Source organism: Stegodyphus dumicola, chromosome X1 (assembly GCF_044657685.1).
Source record: "Stegodyphus dumicola isolate Sdum_Otavi_A_Nest chromosome X1, ASM4465768v1".
Classification (NCBI taxonomy): Eukaryota; Metazoa; Arthropoda; class Arachnida; order Araneae; family Eresidae; genus Stegodyphus; species Stegodyphus dumicola.
The window spans coordinates 253,888,819-253,902,453 of record NC_140780.1 but is presented as its reverse complement, the minus strand read 5'-3'; the positions used below and the strand labels follow the sequence as shown (position 1 = coordinate 253,902,453).

At 35.4% G+C, this 13,635-nt stretch overlaps 1 protein-coding gene across 5 annotated transcripts in view; it reads right to left on the bottom strand.

The window, feature by feature from the left end:
- LOC118188684 (uncharacterized) overlaps positions 1-13,635 on the bottom strand; it is a 355,582-nt gene that overhangs the window by 34,726 nt on the left and 307,221 nt on the right. For 4 of the 5 annotated variants that reach the window (XM_085807512.1, XM_085807511.1, XM_085807513.1 and 1 more), the window contains 2 exons: positions 3,473-3,581; positions 2,204-2,355 (listed from right to left, as the gene is read on the bottom strand). In XM_085807512.1, the coding sequence (XP_085663638.1) occupies positions 2,204-2,355; positions 3,473-3,581 (261 nt within the window). Of the gene's footprint in view, positions 1-2,203; positions 2,356-3,472; positions 3,582-13,635 lie in introns of those variants that run through there. The other variant, XM_085807515.1, reaches the window with a different exon arrangement.

Below are 13,635 nucleotides of genomic sequence, written 5' to 3'. Positions count from 1 at the left end.
CCAGCCGTGCGCGATCTTTCACTATGGGGAAGGCCTTTACTAACGATTTTTTGAAATTTTCAAATGTATACGTCGGGCTTCCAAATTCACCTAGAAGAAATTTTCCTATATTTTTCCACCATAGCGCGGCCTGTCCTCTTAGTGCTGATGTGGCAATAGCAACTTTTTGTCTTTCAGGCACAGGATAGAGCTGAAAGTGGTTTTCTATACCTTCTAAAAATACGGACACCGAATTTTTTCCGTCGAAATAGACGTTTGGCTTGATTGATGCTCTCAAAGTCTGGACCAGGTATCCAAATCCTTCTAACTGAGTTGTCATTTCTTGGTGTTGTCCAGCGGCTTCCATCCAATTTTCGGCCATTTCAGTTCGATAAGTGTTCGGGCGCCAATATAACGTTGCGCGCCTCTAACTAGCACGCAACCAAGAGGTGACTGTGAAAGCTTGTATAAACCACAGAGTCTTATAAAGGGTTTAAGTCCCTTTTTATTCAACGTACTAAATTACAATTGCGTCCTCTTGACGCTTACAAACTGTGCCCAACTAGGCAGTCAAAATAAAAAATAAAAACCTGAAAAGAAAGTAAAGACAATATTCTAACTACGAGGCTTTCTAAAATAACTAACTCACCGTGTTTTACAAATACCGCAGCTAATTCAGCAGACTTGAAGCTCACTGGAACAATTGCAACTACTTCCCGCCAAGCACATAGGCCGCAACGCGGGGTTCTTTAATTCTCGATTTCTACCTCCGCGCTCGCGAAGTAAGAATAACTCTAACTGAACTTGTTTCCTTCTATTTAAATCATACTACTTCCGCTGATAATTTGAATGCTTGCGCGTTCTACTCAAATTTACATATTCTGGCATTGGCAGTTCCAGGGGAAAGTAAGGATTGACAGGAAAGATAGTTTAAACTTAAAATAAATGTTAGTTAAAGTAAATATAAACCCTACAATTTAAATGATGCCTCTTTTGAGTCATAATTAATGAATAGTGATCACTCTCAGAAGCCACATTAACTTTAAACAATGCTACACACCCGAATTCCAACATACGTTTATACTGCAATGCGCTGTTGTACCAACACATTTCATGCGCTAACCTATGCTCAGAAGTCTCCTTTTGAGCTCAGGTGTAGATAATTAACATAAACAGATACATCATCCGACAGTGAAAATTTTTTAATCAGTGAGCATACTTTTTACAGATTATCCGTTGCAACAAACAATGGTCTCATTCTTCTCTTCTGTAGAAGACACATCAAAGCGTTTTATTTACGGCTCGTAAATCCTTTTTTTCTCGGTAATTTCTTCAAACACTGCTCGTCCATTCCATTATACTATTAGTTTCCACCAAATTTTGTTGTGTAGTTCAATGGCATTACGCTAGGAGTCAGTATCAACACGGTTCAGATTCAAATTATTCATGAAATAATGTTATCTGAAAATGCAACTTACATGAAGAAGCCTGAAATGCAATCCATAATCCATTTTCCTAGAATTAACACGACATCTTAATTTTAAGGATGACTGAATTATTTCATTACAGCCACAAACGCATTCGTACACAATCCACGCAAAATCTCAATGAGATTCACCTCATAATTATTAGGAAACAAATTTAAATGCTAGACTAGAAGAGAAACACGCTAATGTGACAATCAAAATCGTAAAAATAACCTTGTATTTAGCGTAAGTATAATGAAACACTCAATCGATTTCGAGGGCAGCTAAAGGTCCCTCCTCATCAGGAGAAAGAAATGCCTAGAAAGAAGAAAATAAAGGAGAAGGAGTCTCAGAAACACGTGGTCCTTATCAGCACTGCACGTGGTTATAACTGGCTCAGTAAAAGTAGGCGGCCAGTGCAACTCTGACTAAAAATCCAGTTATAACCACGTGCAGTGCTGATAAGGACCACGTGTTTCTGAGACTCCTTCTCCTTTATTTTCTTCTTTCTAGGTATTTTCTTTCTCCTGATGAGGAGGGACCTTTAGCTGCCCTCGAAATCGATTGAGTGTTTCATTATATTTACTTTAAATACAAGGTTGTTTTTACGATTTTGATTGAAATTTAAATGCGTCAACGCTATTAGTTCAACATCCTGCCACGACGCTCAGCGAGAAAAAGAAAAGCACATTCTTACGCTGCTTTACAGTTTTTAATATTATTGTCAAAAATGGTTTCAAAGAATAAACTTGGAATACCTTTAAAGCTTCTAAGTTGTTCCGTTCAACAGCTTTGTGAAGGGCAGTTAGGCCATCTTTGGTTCGAAAATCTAGCAAGGCACCACCATTAATTAATGCCATTATTACTTTTGCAGACTGTTTTAATGTTGTAGCAAATGTGAGAGGTGTTTCTAGACAGAGAGGAGAAAAAAGGAATAATAAATTCAAGTAAGAGCAGATGCGAAACCACTAACAAAAATTTAATACAGTAAAAGTCAGAAGAAATGTGTTAAAAAATATAAATTAAGCACAATTTTACATAAACTGGTTAGAATTTAAAAATTTTATAAATAATTATATATACGTTAGAAAATGCTCTTCAAATTGCAAATTTATAATATCTATATTACACAGCTAAAGTAGTTTCCACTAAAACGTCATATATCATAAAATACAGACATTAGTCACAAGGGCACAAATCTGTGCCTGTTGAAATTAATTTAGGCTGCAGAAAGATAATATTGCCCTTTATCTTTTTATCAATTTGATATTTATCTGATGCTAATGCGGACTCATTATCAGATAAATAACAAACTTTAGTTAAATAACAAATTGATTAAAGGGTAAAGGAGGATATCATTTGTTTTACAGCCTAAATCAATTTCAACAGGCATAAATTTTGAGCTCTTCAGTCAACTCAATTTACCGCATTAATTAACCCTCAGATTATTTCTGCTGCAAGCTACGAAACTTTGATGTGCAAACTATGCCAATCGTGCAATAATGCATTCGTATTGATCTATGAACTGTGCTTATGAACTAACTTCAGGATGATTCAGCTAATAGATGGTCATGGGAACTTGACACTTCGATAAAGTCAATTTTTTTAACATTAACACTGAATGCAACATAATTGAAAAAAATATAATGATTACTATAATTTAAGCTCTCTGAGACTTATAACTGCATCCTTGATGCTTATTATAAGTGAATCTATCTTCTACTTTCATTAATATAAAAACATATGAAGTAGATACTTGCAGGTAAGAAATTTTAAGCATGATGGATTTTAAGATATTAAATTATATTCATAATTTTTGTACCCTGATTTAATCTCATAACTTGCTCTGCATGGCTTTTAAGAGACAGAACTTCCTTATACAATTTTTCCTTGATTAAATTCACATGTTTTATTAGAGATATTAATTTATCATTTTATTATATTGTAATTAGCGTCGTACAAGCACTCAATTAATACTTTTGAAATTAGCAATTTAATCCCCAGATTACAGTTTTAAGTTTACTCACCTCCAGTTTCAGGACAGTGGAAATTGGGATCCATTCCCCTAGCACACATTTTGGTTATCTTTTCGACTTGACCACTATTTACGTGTTCTAGCATTCTTCTTAAGTTAGCCTAAATGAAATATTACAGTTTAACAAAATGTTCAATGACAAAATAATTACACAAAGAATGTTTTCAATAAATTTTCATCACAGATATTTTTATGAACGGTTAATAAAGGTTAATATTATGCTGAAACCGCCAACTCAATATTATATTAATTTTAAAACTAAAGGACTCAAAAGACAAAATTCTCTAAAAGTAAAATTTCTAATTACAAATGCAGATACAGGCAGGATCCCATATTTTTAAGATCTAATTTCGTGTACACATACTTGTTTACGGAGAGTCAACTGAACCAGTTTATTTTTTGTTCCTGTTGTTTTTTGTTTTCCTTTTTTGACACGTATCATGAAAAGTTAAGATAAAAAAAGGACGCGTGAATGTTAAATATTTATGCATACGAAAATTATAAAAATCACACATGAAACATGGAGGTGGTTAGAACTAAATTTCACATAATAAACTCCTCTAAAAAATAAGAGCTTTGGAAGCAGTTCTTCCAAATTTAGTCAAATTAATGCAATATACATAATTAGTGGCTAAAATAGCCATTATAAGAAAAACTGGTGCTTTACGCAGTCACAACGGTTATTTTCTCATATATTATATCCGTAAAATCCCCTTCAATGGGCTGTATTTTTGCAACTTTTGGTCTTAGACAAAAACTTTCAATTATAAAAACATTTCAAATTGCGCAAATATTCATGCTATGATAGCTTTAAATTAGAGAAAAAAACTAATGTGTTTAATTGTTGTCGAAAAAAATTACAGAATCTAATTTTTAAAACTTCTTCTCGCCCACACAGTTATATATCTCTGTTTGTGAAAACTGAATCACCATGAAAATGGATGAAATTTATTTCTGATTGTGAAAACTGAAACTAAATGAAAAATCATCGGAATTGAATGAAATTTGTTCTACATACAGCTTGTGGCGATACAAAGAAACTATTAAATTTACAAAATAATATAAGACTATTAAATGCTCAAAATCAATATTTAATGAAGAAGCCATGCACTGAACAATACTACTCATCATGACATCCAATCAAACAGTTTTGAATGTGCAACTGAAGAATAGCATTCCATACTGCCTCTATTCATGTACTTTCGTGTCAGCTGCGAATATCACGAGGAAGATGTCTGGCACGAAATCCTAGACATGTTCAACAGGCGACATATTTGGTAAAATGGAAAGCCAAGGCAGACGCGGTATCTGACATGCCGAGAAATCTTAAAAATTTCTAACAATATATGGAAGGGTGCAGTCAGTTGAAACACACCTTCAGTATTTCGCTGAATGAAGGATAAGACTTCCCACTGCACAATCTCCCTGATGTAGCGGTAGCTGATAAAGTACCTACAGTTCTTAGCAGACGAGATTGCCTATCAGATCCAATAACGTCTCAGATCATCACGCTTGTCGATTATCCAGTATGACGCTGGATAATGCAATTCAAAAGATGACTTTCACTCCTATAGCGTCTGACGTGTATTCAACCATCATTATACTCAAACTCCAGAAGGATTCACCGGAAAATATAATATTCCCAGCTGGCACCACCGGTGTCTGCATTGATGAGCTCATTGCAGCCGCAGACGTTGATAGTTTGGAGGCAGAAGATTTCTGGGCAAAGAAATGCATATGTGCAACAGATAACTAGCGAACTTTTGAAGCTGACAATGACATAGATGTAGCAGTGTTCAACTTTGTGCCAACGGCTGAGATAAAGTTGGACGGTCCGGTTACTGGCACCGGGAGATCCATTCATATTATGCTGACACAACATTTTGTGGTTCGCTGCCCGGTTTGCTACTTACCCGGTACTTCTGACATCACCACTTCCAAACACGTATCAGTGACGAGGCATTAATGTCTTTATATGAGTTGTGATTTCCTGATAAAAAATCTTTTTACTCGCAAGCCGATCATTCGCCCTTGTTCAAAAAGGGTGACCTTGCTCATATTGAGTTCAAAAAGGGTGACCTTGCTTATATTGAGTTCAAAAAGGGTGACCTTGCTTATATTGAAGCAAACTGACCTCTTATGACACGTTTACTGCTGGCATATAATAAAACAATTTTAACATTAAGCTGTACCTCTATATTTATACGGCTAACACAGCATTTCAGGGAGGAGTTGCTAAGACCACACATGCACTATAATTCTAAAATTTTAATCATTTGCATATCATAATCAGCTGTTCATTTCCCGCCTTTCAGTTCATTTGCATGACTCCTATATAGTGTTGCAATTTTTACAAACAGAAGTAAACTTAGTAAAAGTTTATACTGATTCTAAAAACTGGAACACAAAAACAAAACTGACTTCCATTGCGCATGAAATGACAGAGCTATTGAATTTTAAGTTGATTTAAGATATTGAATTTGGGGATTTTCATAATTTTTTTCAGTGCCGGATAGCCAAATTTATGGTTTTGCTTAAGCTAGTCAACATTAAATTAGGATAATTCCGAGCTGATTTTTTTAAACATTTAATGTAATTCAGTAACACTCCTTTGTGATTTATTAGTGTATAACTTTGCTTATTTTATAATTTTGTTACATTTCACATAAGTAACTTTTATTATCATAGGATAAAGTTATGTTAATAATATTCGCACACATTTTCATTACTTTAGCATCACAATTTAATAGCCATATAAAAATTCACTGGACTAGAAATATTTTTTTAAATCTATGCAAATAATATTACGAGTTGGCTACATGCCAGTAGAAGCCTACCACTATGTGAGGTTTATCTATTTATTTTTAACTAATAGTTCATTTTAAGCTGAAAAGCCTTTCCTATTGTTTTTAATTGATACTTGTTTTTTCTGTTTTCTCTTCCTCCCCCCCCCCAGAAAGTAGATTTTATTTGCAGATTCTGATAGAACTCGTGTTCTCAAAAATAGTTGTAAAGTCTATATCTCTTTGAGAACATAAACTTTTAAAAGGACTCTAGAAGAATCATCTTCTAGCCTTGTGAAACAAAACAGAAATCAGAAGAAGAGTGTATCAGACCCTTTTATTCACACATAAAATTAACAATGACCTAACTTGGGTTACAAGAAGCCACGCACTTCTGGCTTAACTCTCTTTTCACCGACGCTTCTCATACAAAATGTAAATGAGGATAGCGAGAGTTTATTCAGATTAAGGTAGAATGAAGTGCTGTTTAAGCAAAAGTTTCAGACGTTAGTTTTAGAGCGTGTTTGCCTATTGCAGGCGACATTCTCCTGTGATTATTAGCTACTTGCGTTAGCGTTTTGGCCATTAGGCTTGTCTAGCCGGTTTACTATAAACCACAGCTCTTCCTGCGTGTTAAAGCATTCTGTGAGGCGTTAGGCTATTCTACCACACCTTGAAATTAGTATTTTGTTACGTTATTCTGTTAAGCCAGAAGTGCGTGGCTTCTTGTAACCCAAGTTAGGTCATTGTTAATTTTATGTTTGAATAAAAGGGTCTGATACGCTCTTCTACTGATTTCTGTTTTGTTTCACAAGGCTAGAAGATAATTCTTCTAGAGTCCTTTTAAAAGTTTATGTTTTCAAAGAGATATAGACTTTACAACCATTTTTGAGAACACGAGTTCTATCAGAATCTGCAAATAAAATCTACTTTCTGGGGGGGGGGGAGAAAACAGAAAAAAACAAGTATCAATTAAAAACATTTCGCAATTGTCCACATAGCGACGTTCGCCACTTAATCTGTTAACAACAGAAACATTTTTCCAAGCTGATATTTCATTCTTAGGTACATTTAGTTCCTCAGTTTGTATACACCTATCGAATGTGATCTACGATTTTTAAAATGAAACATCTCGTTCAACTTTGTCGTACGTAAGCAACTCGTTCAACTTTGTCGTACGTACTCTTGTGTTCGATTTTTTTTTTTACAATGAGTATACACTAAGATGCATAAGGAGGTACTGCATAAGGAGTGTTCTCCTTCCCACTCCGTGCCTTTAAGGCTTAAGCATGTTCGGATAGCAGTGGGAAGGTTCAAAGTTTGAATCTCGGCAAGGGGATCCTTGATTTAAGAAGTTTATCGATTTCTAAAAATTTTAATCGCTTGACAGTGGTGTACGACTAAAATGTAGTACATGATAATTCGTCAACACATGGACGAGGTGATCAGATCCCCATCATTCTTATTCGTTCTTTAAGTAGGGAAGAATATAAGGAATTTTCTCATTTTTCACAGTGTGACAATTTCAAAATGTACAAAAGTAATATTTCGTAATTTTTACAAAATTAAATTTTTAAATGCCATAATGTGAATATTTGCCTTATTGGAAATCTGTATGTGATTGGAAGTATACGTTTACGACTAAGGGTTGTAAAAATAAAGGCCACGTAAGGACTTTTATGGTCACAGAGTTGTTCAACATTTTAGTGAGCAACTTAATTTTCTAAATGTGACGTCTCACTATATGGGAAAATAAAATAGTAATTTAGAATTGTAATAGATGGATGGCTCGAGTTCAACTAGTTAGCCAGCTTCATTATACATCACTATTAAGTGAATTTTAAAAAACGAACTTTTAAAGGTATAAAAAACATTATTCTCAGACTGACTGCCTTTCAATATTTTGATGAATTGCAACTGCTGAAATTTCTCAAAAAAGATGTCTCTGTGACATATTCTATAAAACCATTTCACGAAAAACGGGGGATAACATTACTCGCGTCGGTGACGTTCCTAAAATTACACGTGACCCGTGGGTGGTGCTAAATGAGTAACAGTTAGAGGCTATGGCTGTTCGCTTTCGAAAGTTTCTTCGGCGAAGTGAATCATTTACCTTAAGGGGCCTTCAGTGGAATGCAGGTGGCTTTTCGGAAACTAAGTTATCCGAATTAAATAAGATCGTTGTGGAGAAGGACGTGGATGTCCTAGTTGTCCAAGAGGCTAACATCACGGGAAAAAAACATAAAACATTATGATATTAAAAACTATACCGTGTATGGACTTTATCAGAAAAGACAAACAGCCAGAGGTACACTTATTGCGATTAAGCAGAATTTCACACCTTCTTTTAAAATTGTAAAGGAGATGAAAGACCATGATTTTGCATATAAAATTCAGTTTAAGATACATGAAATCTACAGTACTCCAAATAACAAAAATTTTAATTTGGACACAGGTGTTTTTTAGAAATTCTGTCATCGTGGGTGACTTTAACGCCGCTTTCTTTAACTGGTGTTATGCATATTATAATCGTGCCGAAGAAATAGTGGAGGATTATGCAGATTCAAATGGAATGTTCATCTTATATAACGAAAATAATCCTAAGACGTTTTATACATTATAGCGGGAGTTCGAAAAACCCAGACCTGGTTATGATTACTTCAAAAATTGCTGATAAATGTAAGAAATTTGTCTCGAGTGACCAGGCAGTAGACACAGAATGACTTTGACACTTCAGAGGTGATGACAAATTTTTCCCACCTAAGACATACGTGGAATTTTAAGAAAGCAAATTGGCCTAGTTTTTCAGCCGATTTGGAAAATTTTGTGATGAATATACCCCAAGATACCTTCCCTCATAAGATATCTTATATCTTTACGGAATCCCTACTAAAAAGTGCAAATAGGAATATCCCAGGAGGACTCTCCTTCAAATTTAAACCTTTTTGGAATACTAAGTTCTCCAAACAAAGAAAAACGAGAGCGGAGGCAGACAGGATGGAGGAAAAACTCCAGAACAAAGACAGGCAGCTATTAGAATGAAGAAGGGAGTGTGCATTAATGAAACAAAAAGTTAATGAAGCTAAAAGACAATCTTCCAATGAGTTACTAAATAGAATGGATTACAGAACAAATGGAGAGAGAGAGAGAGCTTATAGACTTTTGAATACATTAAACAATAGGAGAAGAGTTAAATTAAACCCCCACGAGGATACGGGAAATGGTGCTAACAGATTCTAGATGCATATCAGAGAACTTTAATAAACATTTTCTGAATAAATGTACCCACATACCACAGAAATGCTGCAATGAAAGTGGCAAAAGAGCGGCCAGTGCCCTCTTTTGCCACTTTCATTGCAGCCCCAAAAGGGACTTTTAATGATAACTTTTGTATAGAGGAATTAAAGGGGGTTATAAAAAACTTAAAGGTAAAGAGGCAAACAGCTCCAGACAATATATTTACACAGTTTTTAAAACATCTGGGACCTAAGGACCAAAACAATCTTTTGTCCATCTACATTATCTTTTGGAACAGGAACATTAATATTCCATCTCATTGGGTCAGGGCTGTGGTTATACCTATCCGTAAAAATGATAAACCAACAGAGGACTTATATAGACCCATATCTATGACTTCAGTGTTTCATAAAAACCTTTGAACGAATGCTGACTACTAGACTGAAATTCTTCCTGGAAACCACTGAAATTATAGAGGAGGAACAGGCTGGTTTTAGGAATGGTTATGTCCACTTCTAACTCTATTAGGAAATTTGTTTATGACATAAAATCAGGCTTTAATTCCAAGAAAAGCTCCTTGTCAGTATTTGTGGATTTCCAGGGGGCTTTGATACTATTTGTAGGGAAAATATCCTAAGCAATTAAGGAGAACAAGGAATAGAAGGGAAAATGGTGGACTGGATGGGAAGATTTCTAACTAAGATGGGTTAAGATTAGTTGGAAGACTATAGAGTCTAAATACAGGCAGTATAAGATCGGCCAAACACAGAGTTCAGTGAGTAGCCCGATATGCTTCAACATTTATGTTAATGATCTCGTCAAGAGATTGAAAGAGGTTGGAGATATCTAAGTGATGATGTAGGCTGATGACCTAGTAATATGGACGGAGACTAGTATAACTGTTGAAACTGTCAAAGACAGAAACAGCAACTTGAGAGTAATATGAAAAGCTTTGAACACACTTCAAGCTTCGGCCATGAAAAATCCCATGAGCATCAATAAATCAAAAACTATATATCAGTTTTTTACTTTGAGACATGTTGTACCTGACTTTGATTTGTGCTTGGATAAAACAAAATTACAAGTTGCAGGACAAAACTACCTCGAGGTTGTAAGGTTTATCCTACTTTTTAACAGTTAATGTTTAGTTTAAGCCACTTTCCTGTCATTTCTTAATTTCAGCTTACAATTTCCTACCAGAACGTGTTTTCAGAATCGCGGTTAAATGCAAATGAAGGAAGAACAAATATTTAAAGTTCTACTCACTTTTAAGCTATTTTTACGCTCGGCCGTAGTTTAGGCCCTTGATAGCTTCGCCGTTTAGTTAGCGTTAAGGGGCCAACTCTGTTAGAATCTTGATAGCTTCGGCTATATCTTTTTAGTTAAGTTTTACTTCTTAGTATTCCTGAGTTCAAGCCCAAGAAGAGGCTTTGTTGTAAACTCCAAGAAGGAGTCGGCTGTTAAATTTATTTTGAAAAATAAAGGGTATTTAACCCTTCTTTGAGTTCTGCTCTCTGTCTACTGAACTAAGCGATTATTCGCCTACTAGTTCTTAAGGTTCCTCAATCTTAGTTGTAACTCAAATGTTAGAATCTTACAAGGTTATAATGGACACGAAGTTAAATTTTTCGGAGCATATCAGACACAATGTGATTAGTGTCGGAAAAAAAAATTACCTATCTTAAAAAGAATGGCCGGTGCAAAATCATGCCGTACCCAGGACACTCTAAATCTCACTTATAAGAAGTTCTAATCTATATAAAAGCGGTTCTTAAATATGGCAATAAAATTCTGGTTTCGGCTGCACAGATATAGTTGAAGTTCGGGAGAGAGCCAAGAACAAAGCTCTTCGCTTGATCACAGAGCAGTAGTGTCAATTCCGATAACATCTTTACAATCCTGTACTTCAAACCCTCTTATTGCTGTTAAGATAAAGAAACAGGCAGTTTATATAGTTGCTAAACTGAAAGTATCCAGGTGGGTAAACTGGATGCAAAATAGACAAGTGGACATCCTCAGAACTCAGATTTCTCCAGTCGAGATTTGTGAAGGCCTTTTGGATGATTTAAACCTCCATTCCTTTTGAAAATACTAATATCCGCCGGATATTAGTATAATAATATAGATCCGCTGGAGGTTTTGGAAATACCGTATAATTTAAAACCGGGTGAAACTAGAAAGAAAAAAAAGGCATTATTCTAAAAACAAATTCCTTGTCACTATTGGACAATAACTATTCTGAACCAGACCTGAATACATGAAATCGATACGTGTATTTACAGATGGCTCTAGAATGAATAATGCTGTTGGCGCAGGTGTATGCTGTAAACTGCTTTCACAGTATGCCTCAGTGACTCAACATTTTTCAAACTTTGATGCAGAAGTTCATGCGGTCTTTTCGGATGTATCTAATTTGAAATCTAGAATAGAGTTTTTTTACAAAGGCCGTCATTCTTGTTGATTCTAAGTCGGCCACAGAGGCAATAGCACTTCAACACCAGTCTGAGCCTTCTCTTGTGTCAAAAATAAAACCAGATATACTAATAACTAATAATAATTAAATAAGAACGGTAAAATAGTATAACTCCAGTGAATACCATCCCACGTGGTTACGGGAGAAAAACGCGCATCAAAAACATCGGGAAGGAAAACGTCGCGGAGAAAACAACGTAAGGCGAAAACGCCGTCGTACAAAACATCGTGGGAGAAAACAAAGCAAGAAGAAAACATCGCCGTGGAAAATAAAGCTATTCAAATACTTCGCAGTTTAAAAATATAAGTCATCGAAAACATCGTGGTAAAGAATAAATCACCTAAAATCATCGCATAACGATAACATCATGTACATGCATTTTTCAGCTTTAAAAGTTGCCGGCGCATAGCGCAAGAAGAAATGAGGATTAATTTTACTTTTATATTTTTGAACTAAATAATGAATGTTTGCTAAAAAATTAAGAAGGAAACTGAAGCATTCAGAAACTGAAAATCAGTCAGAAACTGAAAATTAGCCAGAAACTGAAAATAAGTACAAAACTAATGCTACTTACAGCAGTTGACAGAATTTGATTAATTAGGTAAACACAGGCAGTTCACCTTCCTTTTTCTAATCGTTTTTAGACGATATTTTTCATGAAAAATTACCAATAAAACTTAAAAAAGTTTAATTAAAATGAATGACCTTTATTTTTTAACTATATTAGCTTAAAATTCTATTAATTTCTAAACCTAGACTTATTTTTCAATTCATTTTTAATTTCTGAATATCCTTCTTATTTTTTCAGCAAAAATTTATTAATTAAAAAATATGAAAAATAAAAGTAAAAATATCCTTCATTCCTTCTTCAGCTCACAAATCATTATGCGAACGTGCATTTATAACTTTTAAATCCTGAGAAACCCATGTCTGCATTGTTATCGTCATTCGATGATTTGTAGGTGCTTTATTTTTTACCACGATAGTTTTGACGATGATGTTTTTATAAACCGAACCGCTTTATTTTCGATGACGATGTTTTGCACTACAAGCGATGTTTACTTCTTGCTTTGTTTTCTCCCGCGATGTACACTGGTGTGCAAAAATTAAGGACGAAGTCGAAAAATTAGCATATCAGCTGAACGAAGAGGCAGAGCGGACAGAAAGACCAATCAGGAGATTAAGTAAGGTGATGTACGGTAGCACATGCGCAGATATGCAGGTAGACGTAATGGGGGAGTATCTGAGTAGTATAAAGCATGTTGTCGGTGTAAGATCAGTATTTCTGGCAAAGAGATTGCACGCCGTATAGCGGTTAAAATCACGCCGAGTTGCTGCCTCAGCGAGAAATGGCGAATAATCAATCTGTTAGACGACATCTGGATGCTTCTACCCGAGGTCGAATCATTGGGAAGCTGGAGGAAGTCCGCAGTGTGACAAGTGTGGCTTCAGAGTTCGGAATCGCTCACAGCATCGTTTTACGACTTTGGAGACAATTCCAAACTACAGGAACAGCTATCCGGGGGTTTAGTAGTGGTCGTCCACGAGGAACCACACCCGCAGATGACCGGTATATTGCCTTACAGGCCAGAAGAAACAGGCGGCAGACAGCGGGAGAAATCGCTAGACACACGACACAGGGGACTGGACGACCGATATCGC